General features: G+C 33.6%; 1 protein-coding gene across 2 annotated transcripts in view; it reads right to left on the reverse strand.

The window, feature by feature from the left end:
• Positions 1 to 10,540: 10,540 nt before the first annotated feature.
• LOC144963099 (lethal(3)malignant brain tumor-like protein 3) overlaps positions 10,541 to 20,270 on the reverse strand; it is a 33,318-nt gene continuing 23,588 nt past the window's right edge. For both annotated transcript variants that reach the window (XM_078896752.1, XM_078896751.1), the window contains 5 exons: positions 18,291 to 18,419; positions 17,854 to 18,018; positions 16,973 to 17,040; positions 15,552 to 15,784; positions 10,541 to 11,943 (listed from right to left, as the gene is read on the reverse strand). In XM_078896752.1, coding sequence (XP_078752878.1) covers positions 11,812 to 11,943; positions 15,552 to 15,784; positions 16,973 to 17,040; positions 17,854 to 18,018; positions 18,291 to 18,419 — 727 coding nt within the window. In that variant the 3' untranslated portion in view covers positions 10,541 to 11,811. The remainder of the gene's footprint in view (positions 11,944 to 15,551; positions 15,785 to 16,972; positions 17,041 to 17,853; positions 18,019 to 18,290; positions 18,420 to 20,270) is intronic.

Raw genomic sequence — 20,270 nt, forward strand, 5'->3', positions numbered from 1 at the left:
TAGAAAAAAAAAAATAAAACAAAAAACAATAATGAAGAAGAATTTTTTTTTACCTATAATGTATAATGCTAGCACACTGTTTCAAAAATGAATTGAATCAAAAAAATTATATAATATAGACAAATAAATATTTATTAATTTTTAATTTATTTTAATAATCTTCTTAGTAATTTAACATTTAGTTATTTATTCTAGTGTTGAAAGTGCAAACGCAATGAGGGTCATCAGAGTTTTTTGTAAAATCTCCTATGCTCGCACTAAGTTGAGCATGCAGTGTAACATTGGGATCATGTTGTTTAAGTGCAAATGATAAAGAATGTATGGTACCTATACTGATGCACATAGATGTGTCTAGAAGAGGTAAAATATTTTGTAATTGTAAAATAGGTTAACGGTAAGCAGTAAATAGGTAAATATTTTAATTTATCTTGTGTTGTTTTCTGAAAGGTACTGTGATAATTTTTACGAAAGTTTGCTCTATCAAGAATTTTAGGACATACTGATATCTGATTGGAAAAATAGTCTTTTCATATTAAAAAAAACGAAGTCAAACCTTTCCTAGTTTTTCAAATTCTAGTGATATTTCAGTTCTCTGGCTATTTAATTGATGTTGGAAAGGGTCAACGGTTTGTTACATGCTTGAAATGAAACATCTTTTCCGTATTTGAACCAGACCACTTTGTCTAGAATTTTTTTTACTGTCCCATTTTCTTCCTTTTTTACTGGTGCTGAAATGACCTAAAAGGTTCTCAAACACTGTAAAAACCCTTAAAATCAAAGTAACATCTATTTCACTCTGACATAATACCAGGTTGCAGTTGTGGGGCACAAATCTGATTCACATGTCAGTTAGAAATATAAAGTACTCTTTATTTATTTAAAAGTTAACTGCTGTACTCTGGAAAACCATGTATGTAAAAATTTGGCTAGAAAACTCGTCCTTCTTATATTGATTAATGTAAATGATCCCCATCTTGGCAATAACTCTCAAAACTGGGACCTCGTAAAGTCCCAGGTTTGAGAGGTTTGCCAAGATGAGGGTCATTTAAATCAATCAATATTAGAAAGTCGTTTTCCAGAGTACGGCAGTTATTCAGGTAATGGTAAATCTATATATAGCTCCAGGTTCCCATCTGCGTCATTATCTGATGAAGAGGTACGGAGTTCTAGCCTTCACAGATAATGTGGTAATGGGGAATGCATTTATCTTACTCTTTACCATTAGATACAATAATGAATGATAAGATTATAATTAACATTGCCTTCACATATCACCGTTAAAATACTGCTTGTGTCATCTTACATTTTTAGTCTGTGTTACTTCGACTTGGTGTAATGTAGAGATTTTAGAACCAAGAATACTAAGCATAAATTCATATTAGATGGAGCAATCACAATTCATCTAGTTGATAAGCCATTTTCTTATAAAACATGCATTTCCAATCAAAACCGTTACTAATATGAATGGCCCTTTTGTTTTGTCATATTTTTTTCCGTAGAAAAGCATTTTTGAATCTATGTTCTTTGATAAGGTCGTTGTGGTCTGTTTGAAATGACTTCTTATTCCAGAATTTAATTGCATATCTTCTAATATAAATAATATGCTGCCCTCAATGACATCTCTATTTTAATACTTTTATTTTTAGTACAGAGGGACATATTTATAACATTTTTCCCATCTTTTTAAAAACCCTCTCATCCGGTTAATCGATTGGCAGAGAATTTTTATTTTACTCTCCTTATCTCTTGTGTCAACATTATGTTTATTTTTCCAACATTGTGATGATAAGCAATCCATTGTTTACCTAATCTTAGATGAGAATATTTATACTAGTTTTCCAACAACATTGTGATGATAAGCAATCCATTGTTTACCTAATCTTAGATGAGAATATTTATACTAGTTTTCCAACAACATTGTAATGATAAGCAATCCATTGTTTGCCTAATCTTAGATGAGAATATACTTTGCTCAGATACACAAGCTGTGAAAGCATTAAGGCATTTTTTCAGATGATTGATTAGTCATTATTTCTGATTATTAATTTTGAATCATCATTTGATGATATTCACCAGACCTGTCCAGACCTGTTAACTGTAGATATACCCACTATACTTATATGATTAATCGAATTGAACAAAATGAAACTAAATTCCTGGAATTATAATTATTTCAAGTGGATGACTGTGATTTTATTTCTGTCCTGTGTATTATGAATTGTATGAGTTATATCGTATCATATCTGATCAAAACCCATTTTGTAGCGGCCTCTTTCACGACCTCAAGTGTCGTTTAATGTATATAATTATTTATCTCTTACATTTTTTTTTTTAACCTATACAATGTATCCAATTTTTTTGGAAGAACAAAAAAAAAAGTACTTTCTTTCTAACAAATGAATTGTTTGAGTTTCAATATTATTGTTTTCAATCAAGTATTTTGAAAATACTTCATAGCAATATGACGCGGTCTCACTTGAATAATAAAACACTATGTAAGTCTAGATAGATTTGTTGGCAAGTCATTTATAAAAAAACAATTATGGTATAATTATGGGTGGAGTTCCCCGTAATTTGCAGGTCTGATTACCAAATGCAATTTTGGCATGTTTTAAAGTTGCAATGGCCAATATTTTGCGTTGGTTTTCAAGTATTTTCGTTACGAGTCCATAACAATTTGGGTCACTAGACTTGGACTGAGAGGTTTTATAATATAAGTCCACATTTGCTATCTTCTATCCCCGATATCATTTGTCCCTTCCTTTATAAATATCTATAACTATAACTTTCATTACATAACAGAGGGAAAAGGGAAAAAATATCACCTCCCAAAACTAACACATTTGACTGTTTCCCTTTCGGCCAAGGACTTGGTCAAGGGCCAGGACAAAAACAAGTAATCCTATTCCAAGACAAAGACAAAGCAACTCAGAAAATAGTTCTTGTGGGATAGAAAAGACAGCCAATGACATCCTGCCCACCATGGTAGGTCAAGACCCCAAGCATTGTGTAGTTATATAGACAAAATCCTATCACCCAGTTCCAGCGTGCCATATTGCACAGCATGCTGGAATTTGGCTTGCTAGAATTCATCAAGTAATTTTTTAAAAATTGAACATTCATATAGCGCAATATCCACTAAACATGCTCAACAAAGCGCTTTACAATGGGTCCCTAGACTGGCCAACAGCAACACTGAACATATAGGACGAGACATGATGCCTATTAGGCAATATTATTACATTTATTTTTTGGACAGAGAAAAAAAGCTGTTAACGGCCAGGTACTCATTTTACACTTGAGTATGGTGAGAATGTGAATAAAGAGCCTTTTTCAAGGACTGAACCATGCACCGCTCAGAGCGGGATATGAACCCAGGACGTTCTGACCCGAAGGCAAGTGTTGTAACACTAGACAACATAGCTGCATATGTACACACAAACAAATAACTAAGAGGAAAATCTCTGAGCCTCAATTATTATCATTAATTTTTATTGTTTGGGAGCTTAAAAGTTGGAAAGCATAAAACAAATTAGGATTTCATTAAAAAGAAAATTTATCAAATTATCATCACCTTCATATCCAGACTGTTTACATGTACAATTTGGAATAGCATTGAAGCCTCTAAAAAGCAACTAACTCCCCCCTACACACACACACACACACACACACACAATCTCTCTCTCTAAAATGAAAAAAACAAATAAGAGGCATTTAATGTCTAAAACAGAAATAATACTACATATAGTATGAATTCAGGGAAACATATTTATATAGTCAATAAACAACAAATTGACTGGTCGATCGAGATCAAAAATGTATGAACAAGTCGCATAGAATTACAGTAGGAATTGACACAATTCCCTAAAATATGCAAATCCATTTTTTAAACATTTGAAAGATAAACGGCTTGGCCTGAGTCTTTGAAAATGATCTTTTCATAACAAGGTAGAAAGTTGATTTAAAACAATAAATGGCATGACCCCATAAGCAAATTAAAACAAAAATTCAAATACATCTTGCTTGCCTTGCAACGTTTTATAAGGGTTACACAGACCACTTGTTTGTTTGTTTTTAAGGGCGCTTGCGACACATTATAGTTTATTTCAGTGTCAGTAAAAAGGAAGAAAATATTCTAGATATACAATTGAAAGCACACACACACAAAAAAAAAGTAAGACATAGGTCACTTGATTTTTTTCCTGGGTAAGAGCTGTCAGATTGAATATTTAAAGGACACTTTTGTATATGAAGTTGTACAAAAGTGTTGTTTTTGTAGTATTCAACATCAATATTAACATATTGGTGAAAAACAACAAAAGGTTTTTGTTTTTAGGAGTTTTACTTTTGGTTTTAGGGGTTTTACTACACGTGAGACATTAGATCATTTCAACGTCAGTAAAAAAGAAAATGATAGAGGAAAAGTTGTATACCTGTAGTTAAGCAAGACAAAGGGGATTGGTTCAAATAGGAAACGGAAGATTCCACAAGCAATCCACTAATGTAGAGTAATTTTGATATGTTCTTAAAGTCCCATCCAGGCACAAGCAAAAGATCCCGCTATGGAAGATACACTCAAATGTTTACAAAGCAAAATGTATTAAAATTATAATAAGTATAATAGCACATATCAGAGAGATGATTTACAAGAATATCTCTCAAAAAGAGCTCCTATATATTTGACTGTCTCTCTCCAAAGGATCCAAGCAAAAGGAAATAAAAAACAAGTATCTAGAACAAAGAGAGCACCATGAAAATGAAAAACAGATATGTGGGAATCGCAGGCCCAGCATGTGACCTTTTTGTCCACCATGGAAGGCCAGAAGAGGTTTTAATTTTTATCAGTTTTTCAATATTTAACCCTGAAAAATAATGAAAACTAAAACATCTCGTAGTTTTTCAAAATAAGTTGATATTGATGTCTTTTTTGTCATACATAGCAACTAAAAAAATTAAAGAACTATTTTTAAAAAAACAAAACACAACAAAACTTTTGGCATAACCTCTTGTATTTTAGGTCACAAAAAAAGTGTACCATGATGAAGATTAATGTAAATGCAAGCGAGGTGATGTTACCATTTTGATTCAACTCTTATCTTCACGACTATAAAATACACTGTTGCCAAGCTTTTGTGTTTTTTTTTCTTTAAAAAAGGTATTAATGGCAAGAACAGACCTGCCACTTCACGAAAAAGGAAATCAGTATGACATTGTAAAAAAATCAGTATCTGGGGAAAAAAATCAGTATGAGACGTAAAATTATCCAATTATCCCCCCCCCCCCCCCCCCTTATTTTTCCCCAACACCCAAAATGGCACGCACAACGCCAATCTGGCAATCAGACTACTAACTTATTTAAAGATGGTGGCACTTGGTAACGAGTCAGAAGCCAGGGACCGCGGTGGTTTACCAGTACAGCTCGCTGTCGCTTCACAAAGGAAATGAAAACTAAATAACGCGCCGTGTGTGTTTCCTATCTGTGTGAGGGCATCACAAAGAGGCTCGCTACGTCATGTGATCTATCGAGGTATCGCGGGACGGGTCAAAGTTCACGAGACTTGAAAATTTTAACGTGCAACGTAAAGCACAAAGTAAACGTAAAAGAGAGGAGTGGAGGGCTGCGGGCCCTTGGTCACTTGGTGAAATCGGTACGATCGGCATGTAAATCGGGAAATCGGTAAATACGAAAAAAAGGTCTTGCAAATCGGTATGATACCGATTAATCGGTATGAACGGCAGGTCTGCAAGAACCAATCATAAAATCCTGGCAAATTAAACTTGCCAGATACTGGTTGGTTATGAAAGTGTCTATGACAGGGCAAGTGTGACACATTATATACATAGGAAAGATATTAAAGTTAAAACCCATGACACGCCTAAGAAATAGGTGCTGAAAATAAAGTAAACCAGAAGGGATTACAATCATGCAATGCCTGAACTCTTTTTGTTTTTAGATAGAAAACTTTTGCTTCAACAGCCATAAATAAAGTTGACCTCATCTTGTCTGATTCTGTTGACAAATGAAGTAAAAGTTTTCTAGCTGATTTGAAAAAAAAAGAAAAGAAAAAGGCAATTGGTCATTTTATCGTTCAAGGAAAGACTAGAGGAAAAACACAGCAACAAAATACCCATATGTCCTGAGTGTAAGTACTAAAAGTCTCAAGCAAATGTCAGCACCTAATCAACAACCGCCCCCCCCCCCCCCAACCCAAGTGTAAGGTGTCCCGACAGATAAAAAAAAATCAACATGTTTCTGACAAATACCATTACACAAGTCAATCACCCGGAGGAATGATTTGAAAGAAGAAGGTCCACACTAAGAGGAATACACTCAAATGTTTATAAATTGTGTTCCAAAAAATAAAATACAATACATGACAGAGAGATGATTTACAAGGGAAAAAAAATCATCTCCCCAAAACTATAACTATACATTCGACTATTTCCCTCCCAGCCACGGACTCCGGTCAGAGTCAGTACAAAACTAAGTAATCTCATTCCAAGACAAAGACAGAAAGCAATTGGAAAACGGATATAGGGGATAGAAGACACAGTAAGTACCTCCCGGCCCACTATGAGAGACCAGACATGTCCTTAAAAATAACTAACTTATCTCAATGTCAGCAAGCCGCATAAAAAGGAACAACAGGCAAGTAAGAGGATAGAAGCAGGGAATAGCCTCCCAATAACGGCCACCAAACAATATTGATTAAAACATAGATTTCTATGTTATTATCTATAAAATATTAGAAATATTTTGAAATGGATTATCTTTTTCACTGGACACTTCCAATCAGATATTGCCCCTCATTCCTCAACTGGTAATTTATTACCTCTTCTCATCATTCTGCGTATTTGTATTGATATTGTATCGAGAAGGGGTTTTACGCACATCTAACACCTTTTGATCACATTAGTGCCAGTAAAAAAGGAAGATAATGTGACATTGAAAAGGTTATAGGTGAAGTGTTTAGATGGGCATAAGAAAAATAAAGATAGCCTTTATCATAAAAGCAATAAAAGAGACAGCAAGAGTGATATCCCTGATCAATCAAGGGAGGTCAAAGGACTTCACCTCATTTATTCATACGCTAGGTTAAACCAAACGGTGCTATTCCAGTACAATTAACAGAAAGTCACATGGATGGAGGCAAATGATTTAGGAGGGGAAAGGAAATCTAATAAGTTGATCTTCCCAACCCATTCGGAAAAATCGAGGACTCCCAAACCCAGTCGATATCCTTGTTAGTGAGAGAGTGCCACAATAAGAACTTTATGTTTTTAAATATTTTTAAGGGTTTTATGGCGCTTGCAACACATTAAGGTCATATCAGCGCCAGTAAAAAGGAAGAAAATGGCATAGTAAAAATTTCTAGAATTACAATTAAAGCATCCAAGAATAAGGCAGACAAAGGGGAATTGGTTAAAATAGGAAACAGATGTAGATTCCAAGAGCATACTATCAGTGTACTTAGTTTGAGCTTGAGATCACCTAAAGGTCTCATCCAGACACAAGCATAGGCCCCAAATGTTTACAAATCATATATAATACATAAAACAAAACATAATACAGTGCATAACGGAAAAAAATATCATCTCCCAAAACTAACTATACATTTGACTGTTTCCCACACAGCCAGGGTAAGGACAAAACCAAGTAATCTCATTCCAAGACAAAGACAGAAAGCATGTTGGAATACAGACAAAGGGGGATAGAAGACACGGTATGTACCTCGCTGCCCACTATGGGAATAAGAACTTTCTGACACCCGTCTTATCATCTAAATCAAAGATGACGATTTGAGGAAATAAAAAAAGAACAATCATTGAGCATATAAACAGTATTCATGTCGGAACTTAAAAAAAAAAAAGAGGTATACTGACCCAAAGCCCAAAGCAAACTGTCAATAGTTGGCAGATACCAGTGCTCAGTTTTAAAAAATCCATTAAAAATAAATTCAGCACCATTAGACTGCAACGGAGAATTTTGTTACGGGGGTTTTGTTTTTAGAATTACTTTACCTTTTTTCAAAGTTAAAAACCTGTCATCCACATTAACCAATACAACAAAATCTACATGAAGATCTATATAAAACCAGATTCATTCAAATCAAATTAGGCTGACCTAAACATACAATATTTATTAAAATCAAATAGGCTGACATACGTCCACACACAAATATTCATTAAAATCAATTAGGGCTGACACACACATACACACAAATATTTTGATCACAGTAGTTATCTAATTCATGGCACTGTATTGTGAGATACAATTTATCAAGGCATTTGGTAAAATAACTTTCTAAAGTGAAACCATTGCTATGTTTTCACATCAATAACTTAAAATTTATTATAATACAAATTATTAATCCAAATTATATACAATACACAGAATATAAACAAGATTTTAAAGCTCCATAAAAGTGAAAAAAAATTACCGTAACTCTACAAATTTCCTAATGTCATATACCTAGAGCATAAAAGTACAGCATATAACCATTTCAATAGAACACATTATACCAGATACCTCACAAGCATAAATTCTTTTATCAAAATGATATAACTGCTCATGTGTCAAGGATAAATCTAACTCGCTCTCTACCTCTCTCTCTCTCTCACACACAAACACACACCCTCTCATTAACGACTAGAATTAATTATGGTACAAATGGGTATGACTGATTTGATCAAATCCTATAAACAAATAGATGAATCAAAACATTCGACTCTTTCAACATTTCAAACACTTGATTTGAACTTAACACTTGGCGAAAATTAAGTTTCAGACATCATTAAAATATGCACTTGACAACTTGTAATGCAATCGTATTATTCAAGTAAAACAACTAAAACAAACTCATGGTGTAAGAAAATAAGAGCGCAATCTTCTGTATAAAGATCTGAAAATAGAAGTGTGTATGGAAAAGTGTCAGACGTAATAGAGAGAAAAATACAAGAAATGAAAAAACATCCCCAAAAAATAATTTTAAAATCAGCTCGCCTTGACTGGGGAGCAATGAAGAAAAATGTCCTGGAGCATTCCCTTCCCTGAACCATTCCCTTCCCAGTCAAGGCAGGTTGATTTTTGGGATGTTTTTTCCCCCCTTGTATTTTTATCTCTGCTTTGTCTGGCACTGTTTCATACACACTTCTTCAAATTTTTATCTTACACCAGTGCCTGCTCTTTACTTTGTCAATCTTCTGTATACATTTTTCACACCACAAGACCTCCACAAGAAATCTATGTGGCAAAAATTACATAACGGTCATGGACAACAAATTAATTCATTGAGCAAAAAGAAGCAACAAATAACACAGTTAGCTTAATCATTTTTACAAAATTTAACAACAATGCATTGGTACCGATATGTTTTATGCAGCTCACCTGTTACGATATACATAGAACTCTATTCACATATAATATATTAGTCTTCTCATCCAAGTGTAAATGAGAATAAACAAAATAATTCTGTCATAAATAAGATTTTTAAAATGTAAAGGGTATTTTCAGGATAAGAGAAGCATGAAAAAAATCGCCCCTTTAACTCACTCAACCCTAGTCCTGAGCCGGCTCAAGAAAGCCAATGTCACGCCAGTAACCTGATCCTGAACAAACTCGGGATGAGCTTTCGCTTTTTGAGTCGTATCCCTAAGACTCTAATATTGACTGTAAGTGTGACCATTACTTTCTAAACTTCTTTTCTACACAGTTAGGTTTTAGAGTTTTGTATCATGAGTATTAGTAGTTTTTAAAAGAGAATTTACGTGACGCCTTGTTTCACGTCTCCGTCAAATCCAACATGGAGAGTCAAGGCATCTTCAAAGTCATAGACGAATTCTTCAAAGTCATAGACGAATTCAGAAAACCATTGACAATGGCATAGAACCCGATTTTATTGATTCAGATGATGAACTAAATTACCCTTTGTGGATTTTGGCGTACCTTAAGCTTATGGAACCATATTTGAGGAAAGGATACATATTATTTACAGACATTCATCAAAAGACTTTGTATTCTTCCAGGCTTCCCTTCATTTCTCAACCACTTTTAACTTTCAATACTATTTAGAAAATTAAGTGAATTTGATATCAATAGAATGGCTTAACAAATAAGGGGATCATATCTATTTAACCCAAACACCACCATTCACCCCAATTTATCCACAGCAATGCAATCACTTTGAATCAATGTCAATCATAGGAAATTGCCGTAAAGTATTTAGCATTATGCATGATAATCTGCGGCTAGACTGGTTTTGAAAATATATAAATATGACACTGAACTGCCATTTTGTAAACTATACTGGTAGCCCTTTGAGCAAAGGATAAAATACAAACACGCATCCTTGTTCATCAACATCTTGAAAACACATTCCCTCCATCCCTTCTGCAACAAAGAATCTGTGCTCAAAGAATATATTGGGTCAAAACCTTCTCATTTTGGACCAACAGTCAGGAATTTACTATCCTAAGGGTTGTGAGTAGTGAAATCACATGTTTTAGGTCACAAGTTCAGATGTTTTTCTTCTCAGATTGATTTTTATTTTTCATATATATAACATTTTGCTTAATCTACATACTAACAGGCTTTCTCTTTAATCTACATACTTATGCAGCTAAGCACAGGTGATCCCAAAACAAAGAATGCGTCAATAATTCAAAACAGTCATAGATCCAAGAAAGATGTGAGTGGGGCAAATTTGCAGTTTTGAAATGACAACATTAATTAAAAAATCTCACAGGAACACAAATTAAATGGTTTCAATTTGTATTCCAAAAGCTTGTATTGTTCACCTCACTTTCGTAGTCAGGGAATTGCTTGTGTATCTAATGATTGTTTCCAATATGTATATGAATTGACACCATCAGTGATTGCTGTACAGACACATCACAAGACCACTGGACTGTGAGTCTTGACATCCAATGACCCAACCCCGTCTTGTTTGTCTTTTATCGCTTTGTGAAATAACTTGATATCAGAGGCGGGCCGTTTCAAGACGAATTTGGATTAGGAGCTTTAATCTCTATATTTATGCTAACATTCCTTAACAAGGTCTTTGGATCCAGAATAAAATTTCCCATTTAAAGGGTACAAATAAAGAAGAAAAATTTTGTCCCCATCTTGTCTATCCAAATAACAGAGATTTCCATATTACAGAATTCTGGACTTCATTGTTTGTCTTTTCTGAGCACTCATGTAAAAATTTAAAAAACAAAACATTTCATGGTAGTTGGGAAGTCCCAATTAGACACATTTTATTTTTAAATTTTGTTGAGTGTCCCATTTTCTAGACAAACTTCCCTCCAAATGTACCCAAATAGTAGTGAATCCTATTCAATCATATCTTCATTCATTGGGTCTATATTTGCGTTTATCTATTAGGCTGTATCTGACTGAGTCGTATTTGTCCTTTATAATAGAGACTGGTCAACAAACTATTTCAGTGTTTGTTATATTAATGATAAAAAATAAACATTTATCAAAATAGTCAACAAGCTTTCTTAAATATTCATCTACTATTGTAAATAAGAGCTACACCTTAAAGTGTAAAACAATTAATTAAATATTGAAATTGATTTTGTAAAATATTTAAAACAAGGTTTTGACATCAGATTGCAGTTAGCAGTTAAAATATTGAAAAATAACATCTTCATCAAATTATGAAACTTACTCTTTATGCAACGGCAGAAGACGAATGGCTTAGAAAAATGGATTGATCGTTTGACAACCAATCCATAGAACTCAATGCCTATTCTTAATAGGGAAAATCAAAACCCATTTGGTTTTCTTCATTATAATTCTATTCCTCATAAATTTTCCATTCCAGCCCTGAGAATCTGTATGCTATTGAAAATTTTCACTGCTGGGCCTAATTTGATATTTAGAAAATTCACCAGGTCACTTTGCTGCAACAGTAAAAAGGAATCTCCATCTATTTCCTGTATAATACAAAAAAAGAAGAAACAAAAATAAAATATTAAAGAAAACCCGGGGAAATGCCATATATATATATATATATATATATATATTTATGAGTGTTGGTGGGTACTTGTAGGTACGAAAGTGCTCGATAATGGTGGTTAGAGCTAATACAGAATGCAAATTTTCACTCACATTTTTGTGGCAGAGACAACTCGTTTCTGTGTTTTTTTTACACTTCTTCAGTCGGCGTAATCCATTGTAATGTCCGTAGAAAAGTCTTTTCTATGGACATTACAATGGATTACGCCGACTGAAGAAGTGTAAAAAAAAACACAGAAACGAGTCGTCTCGGCCACAAAAATGTGAGTGAAAATTTGCATTCTATATATAATATATAGAACATTTGAAAGATAATTAAGATAGTTTGACTTCTACAACGTTGTTACCGAGCGTTGCTCTCATCAGGAAGTGGTAGTGAAACAACACTTCCACTTCCTGATGAGAGCAACGCTCGATAACAACGTTGTAGAAGTCAAACTATCTTAATTATCTTTCAAATGTTTATAAATAGCTCCTTTTATACTAAAGTTGAGCACTATTATTTCATGGTTTTTGTTTTATAATATATATATATATATATATATATATATATATATATATATATATATATATATATATATATATATATATATATATATATATATATATATATATAAGATCACAAAATATCATGTAGCCAATAAATCTCTCAAAATGGCTGCCTAAGTGCTATGGTAACATGTAAGGGATATTAAGGGTTATAGAGACCTTTCTTTGTATTTGATAATCATACAAACCAGCCAACCTTACTGGGATGGGGTGGTTGGTTACCTTGGAAATCTTGTTAAATTTGGATGGAAAAAAAAAAAAATGTCGGGAGTCTAAGATTTAAATGGCAATTTTTCAATAAATTACATAAACAATAAAAGGGGCCTAAATTACATGTGACGTCGCGCGGTGGTTCGGTCCGGAAGGTACATTTTTACCTTTTGGTATTTCTGAATAGATCATTCTTTACTCTTTAATTTGATACCTGTTTCATTGATGTATCATAATTTTTGCTGAGTTATACAAGATTGAAATTGGGAGGTTCCTGCTAATCTCAGATCCAAAATTCAGAGAAATCTGCACTTAAAGATTTTACACACATCACCATAGCAACTGCATGTTATATTTGAGATATCGTAAAGAAATTTGGCATGCTTTTTAAATAGCATGTGACTAACATGTGTGTCAAATTATTTTTAATTCGCTCCATCAGTTTTTACACAACACTCGTTTTTGTAATGACGATATTTTTGTGAATTGACCCTCGAGTGAAAAAATAAACCCAACAAACAGAACACATAATTTTATCCATTTCAACAGTGCAATGTTTATTTAAAGTTAGCTGTGATATCGGCACTATTTCACAAGATCTGCAATTCTGGAAAGTCTTCACAAATTAACTGGCGAAAAAAGCCGAGGCAGTACGGTCGATTGACTGAAAAGCGAAATGCCGTGAGTCAGTCAGACAATCTAACACTTCAAACTTGAAACAAAGGAACGATATTCTATCTTACTCAATCGATGTGTTCAAAAATTCGATTGAGCTATTGGCTGGGGAGGTGTCTCTCTCTCTCTCTACTTCCTGTTCCATCATTCTCTTTTTCATTTCATAATCTTCATTTTGTCTCGTCCTATTCACTATAGCTATCTCTATCGGTCTGTCCATTAACTCTTTTCTTTAATCTTCCTTACCCCCCCCCCTTCCTTTCCACCGTCTCTCATTCCTGCCCCTCATCCTCTCTCTATGCCTCCTCCCTGTTCCCTGTCTCTCTCTCTCTCGCGCTCTATCTCTCTCTACTTCCTGTTCCATCATTCTCTTTTTCATTTCATAATCTTCATTTTGTCTCGTCCTATTCACTATAGCTATCTCTATCGGTCTGTCCATTAACTCTTTTCTTTTAATCTTCCTTACCCCCCCCCCCCCTTCCTTTCCACCGTCTCTCATTCCTGCTCCCTCATCCTCTCTCTATCTGCCTCCTCCCTGTTCCAACAATCCCTTTAATTCCATAGTCAATCTTTTCATTTTATCTCATCCTCCCGTCCTGGTAACCATCTCTATCTATCTGTCTAACCGCTAGCTCTTTATTTTATTCATCCCCACATTCCATCCTCCCATCTCTAGTCAACACTCGTTCAGCGAATCATTCGAGGCAAGCGCACGAGCTTGCCCACGCCCACAACACCGCTATCTCCTCGCCTCTGACGAGCTCAATACAATTATCGACCGAATCTAACAAGTTAAATTATTCATTTGACAAATTATATCATAAAAGTTCATAATGAAGCAAGATTTTGAATTGCTTGCAACATCAACTCAAACAACAATCGTGCAGCGTAAGCTGTCATTTTGCATAACTTATGATCATGTGATCCCGAGGACCAATGAGAGAGAAGGATTCAAGGGGTTTTCCGTTGGTAACTATGAATGGCCTACTTCTGTTTACATAACTCGAATTTGACTACACTCTTTTCGGGGATATAATTTGACCACAAGATGGGGCCAATGGGCTAAAAATAGCATTGCGAAGGCAGGAATGGAGTTCCCCTTTGAGAGAAAGTTATAGGTTACCAGATTGGCGTCCTTTTGCTAAGCTTAAAGAGTTGTCAACGGACGTCAAAATGATCCCTCTTTCAATGGGTGAAAACAGGGTATACTCTCTTTAGAAATTAATTTTATATACTTTAAGACCGTTTTTAATGAAAAAGGTACGATTTTATGATAGAAAAATACCTTAAAAAGTCAAAAATTGAAAAAACGCATTTTGACTTTTTTTAAGTCACTTTTCAAATATAATGGCTGTTTTCTCAGTTCAGCCAGATGTACCTTCTGGACTGAACCGTCGCGCGACATCACATATTGAACTCTCCTGGATGTTTTAAAACCCTTGGCATTATTGCAGGAAAGAGCTTAACTAAAAAATGAACTACACTGGATGTTTAAAACCCTTGCAACTATTGCAAGAAGGGGCCTAAATATTGAACTATACTAGAGGTTTTAAAGCTTTGAAACTATTGCAGGATTGGGCCTAAATAATGAACTCTACTGGATGTTTTATACCCTTGGCATTATTGTAGGAAGGGACCTAACTAAATATTGAATTATACTGGATGTTTTATTCCCTTGCAACTATTGCAGGAAAGGGCCTAAATATTGAACTATTCTTGAGATTTTTAAGCCTAGCAACTATTGCAAGTAATATATGTGAAAAGCATTAGGTGTTTTTTTCTTTGTTACCTTGGATTTTGGTGACTATATATAAAATGGACATTAAGATAAAATCCGACAGAAAAAACAACAAAAAAAGCAGTTAGCATTTGAATGTTTCACCCAACCCCAAATCCAATCATTGTTTATTTTTAATTTAAATATGCAACAGAAAACACCCGTAGGCAGTAAATATTGTGTTTTGTTTTGATTCAGATTTAAAATTGGAACCACCCTCTAGTAAAAATTTTCTTTTATAAGTAGGAAATGGAATTCATGAAAACACTGGAAATAGTTTGCTGTTCTAATCAGTAATGCACTAAATTTTCTCACCTCATCCCTAAATCTTTGTGCCTGCTCCTCTTTTCCAGTAAGTGTCAGAATGAAGTCTGCAACCTGATCTGTACTCCACTTATCCACGGTGCCCGAGTCGATTGAAAAAACACCTGGCAGAAGTTTGGTGTGATCACTCCAACCCAACGGTTGCTCTCTGACTGGAGGGTAGGCAGACATTGACTGAAAGACTGACTCATGAACACTGGCACGGAACATATTATTTTCATCTTCTGTATTGGATAAAAACAAAGATATATATATATATATATATATATATAATATATATATATATATATATATATGATGACAATGATGAAGACGATGTGGATGATGATGGTGATAATAATAATAATAATAATAATAATAATAATAAAAATAATAATGAACACTGGACGAAACATATTATTTTCATCTCTTGTATTGGATAAAAACAAAGATATATAATATATATATATATATATATATATATATATATATATATATATATGATGACAATGATGAAGACGATGTGGATGATGATGGTGATAATAATAATAATAATAATAATAATAATAATAAAAATAATAATGAACACTGGACGAAACATATTATTTTCATCTTCTGTATTGATAAAAAAAATATATATATATATATATATTATATATATATATATATATATATATATAATATATATATATATATATGATGACAATGATGAAGACAATGCGGATGACAATGGTGATAACAATAATAATAAAAATAAAAAAAATAATAATAATGCAGTTAACTTCAGAAGTGCGCAGTTTTAAAATATCAGCTCTAGGTTCAATACTTTGTAATCAAAAAAAACAATAAACAAACCATCACACAGACAACAACTTATCTACTTTCTAACCCAATTATTCAAAAGAAAACAATAGATTGTATTGAACAGACACCAGCATTAAAAACTGAAATTTACTTGGAAGATTTAAGTCAAATACAGTCAAGTTAAAAAACAACAATTTCATCTTTAAAAAGTTCCTTCAACAAAATGCCATATTATTACTCTTATTATTTGCTTTCAATCTATTTGGACAATATTTTACTTAAAGTATGCATTCAACTAATGATAAACCAGTAAGAAAAATGTGACCCTACTCACCCCATCCCACCTCAACAAAAAGGTGTCATGCAAATCAATTCACCCTCTTTCACCTATCTGTGTTCATATCACTACCACCTCTTGCATCACATGAACACACAAGAGTGTTCCACAGTCATGGTTGCAGTGAGATACAAACATTCCATTTTTAAAAACAAATGTTTCCCTTACTTGTCCACTCATGAACAACTAGACTTTGATTCAACAAAAGAAACAATTTAGCTTTTACCAAAACTGGATTGTTGAATGGAAGCTGGGCTGTATCCTCATTAGAGAATCATTAAGAAATGCTTACCACCATCCAACGGCTCTGTCTTTACATATTTTTCCATGGAACCAAAATTACTGACGCCAAATATTTTCCTGTTAATAAAATAAAAATTTAAGTTTTAAAATGTATACATTCAATATCACTTATGAATTGGATTTTAAAATGCAATTAATAATGGCAAAGTTTGAAACTTTCTATTTTCACTGAAGTGATACTGCACAAATGTTTTCAAATTATTTAAAGATTCTGAAGAAAGGGTGAATTATGCACAAAGGTGATATTAATTCAGTGAAATGGAACAAGTATTTGTCAATTTATTCTCTCTCTATATACATATATTTTTTTAAAACACCTCATTGATAAATTCTTTATGTTCAAATCCAGTCTAAATTGCCCATGATCAATATCACAAATTCCTTTCACGCCTAAGTACTTGGACTTGGAGAAAGGTTTTTTAAAGAAATCAAATGCAGTTTAAACAGAATTTTAGGACTTCTGAACCAAACTTATTAACTCTAACTTTAGCCCCCCAAAAAATTTTAATAAAAAAAAAAAACCTTTAGAGGATGCTGTCGCCTGGTTATTTCATGTATGATAAAGATAAACCATCCTATATACATCTGATTCAAAAGGAATCACATGTGTCTCAGTGAGCAAATTGGGTTTTTAAATTTTGCCCATAAAATAAAGGAAAAAGAAAATAAAGAAAAGAAATTGCTCGAAGCAGGATTTGAACTTGGGACCTCTGGATTGCAGTGGAATGCCAAATAACTACGCTTATTTAGATTAAAGTCAATCAATATTTACTTTACTAAAAGTCCCGTTTTTTCACTTTCAAATTTTCTTTTAAAACAGATGCTTAACATAATTTTTTGCCATATTAATAAAGACGAGTCAAGTATTACCTTTTTCGACCCCTGGCTGGCCTCCCAACTGGACGACTTTCTAACACTACCTCCTTAACCTTCTGCATATTCTTTTCAGCCAATGGACAGCCTGATACACAATGATGAGAGGTAAATTTCCCTGTGATATGGCCCAAGCCATTGCAGCCTGGAGTGGGGCAACGTCTGAAATGGAACCAAGGCGAGTTGAAAGAACACTATTTTCATTATAATTAAATGACAACATGGGCTAATCAACTCTCACCGTAAGCCTAAAAAAATAATATGATTATTATTGGGACAGGTACCCAAATATGTTGTGATCCAATTAATATTCAGCAACAAAATTTTCTCATATTTTGGATAATATTCTAGGCATTAAACTAATCTGTTAATTACAAATAAAAAAAAATAAATAAAAAAAATTATATATATATAGAGAGAGAGACAGTTAATACCTGATATCTCCATGATAATCATGACGAACAACAAGGATTCCTCCTTCCTCAGAGCGTGATGAACCGAGCCTGTCCGCCAAACAAGAATCCTTACTCATGTTTAATGCAGAATATGGACAACCAAAATCACTGGTGACAAAAATATGAGATTTCATAATAATAATAATAATTATAGATCTTTATTGTCCATAAATATGACAATTTGTCATTTAGTTACACTTGTTATAACGTTAAACGATAACTGTAACATTGAACAGATATTTCACTCCTACTTATTTTCTCTCTCTCTCTCTCTCTCTCTCTCTCTCTCTCTCTCTCTCTCTCTCTCTCTCTCTCTCTCTCTCTTCTCTCCTCTCTTTCTTTCACACGTGCGATATACACAACATAAACATATTCATTTCGTTTTCAATTTGTTACGATTGTGGCAATTCGACACCAAAAATTATCATCATTATCAATTGGTCAGTTAATCTTACATTAAATAAATTAATCAGTTAATCAGTCAACGAATCAATCCTTGGTTTTTCTGTACCATATGAAATATTCAAAATTTTTATTGCTGATGGAACGAACGTTGATTTATACTTGTTAGTTCTACATTTAATCTGACAAAACCTCCCAGATGGTAAAAGACTAAATTCATGGTATAAAATATGTTTTTTATTGTTGGTAATTGAGAATGCTTTCCTTTCTATTGCTTTTCCATGAATTCTTTCTACTCCATCAAGAGGATGGTTTATTATTTTTGATGCCTCTTTGATAGATTTTGAAATTTTTGATTTATCTTTAGGTCGGCATCCTCCAAACCATATGGTGCAGCCAAACGCAATTACACTTTTAATCAATGAGTCATAAACTCTTAACATAGTTTTCTTCCTTACTTGAAATGTTCTCAATTTCCTTAGGATGTATAATCTTTGGGCAACTTTCTTAGATATTATATTAATATGTTGAGATAAATTGAGGGAACTATCAATGGTTATTCCTAAATATTTAAAATAGTCAACTATCTCAACATCATCTTTACCGATCGCCACACACTTTAAGTCGTTTTTATTTTTTACACCAAACACCTGTTCTTTCGTTTTTTCAACATTTAATTCAAGCTGATTTTGTTTACACCAACCGGTGAATATATTTATTTGTTTGAAATAATTCTTTTCGCTAACTTTATCTTTTAATAAGCCAAGAATAGCAGTATCATCTGCATATTTCACTATAAAACAATTTTCAAAGGATGGTCTGCAGTCGTTGGTGTATAAGATGTACAGGATTGGGGAACTCACGTAACCTTGGGGACATCCGTTCGAAAACGTTCTTTTGTTGGAGATATGTTCACCCAATTTTACACATTGCGGTCTATGGGTCAGAAACTCTTTATACCATTTAATAAGGTAGTTTGGAATATCCATGTTGCACAACTTTTGAAGCAAAATATCTGTGTTCATGGCATTAAAAGCTGACGAAAAGTCGACAAACAGGATTCTGGCGTAATTCGAGGGCGTTTGGTCAAGTGTTTTGAGATCGAATTTGTGGCGGTTAATAGTGCGTCTTCTACACTGAGATGTTGCTGGTATGCAAATTGGTACGGGTCTAGCAATTTCAGGTCATAACATTTTTGTAGGAGCTCAGATTTTAACATTTTTTCTAAACATTTCATTACAAGCGATGTAAGCGCCACTGGACGGAAGTCGTTCTATACGGTCGGACAACGCTTTTTTGGAACTGGAACGACAATCGACAAATCACTGGTGACAAAAATATGAGATTTCATCTCACCACATAACATTCCAAAACCATAAAATGTTTTCTGACTCAGAAATAATATCATACCTGCCAACCCATGGTAAATAAAAATAGGATGCTTCTTCAAAAAAAAAAAAAGGAGTCTAGGGAAAAAAATAGGGGTAAGCAATGTTAAGGGGGTAGAAAAAAAAACAAACAAGCTTACCCTAGGCGTAGCGGCACAAGCATCTATAA

The sequence above is a fragment of the Berghia stephanieae genome, chromosome 1 (genome assembly GCF_034508935.2).
Source record: "Berghia stephanieae isolate SIO BIC M18660-M18661 chromosome 1, UCSD_Bste_1.3, whole genome shotgun sequence".
In the NCBI taxonomy this organism is placed as follows: domain Eukaryota; kingdom Metazoa; phylum Mollusca; class Gastropoda; order Nudibranchia; family Aeolidiidae; genus Berghia; species Berghia stephanieae.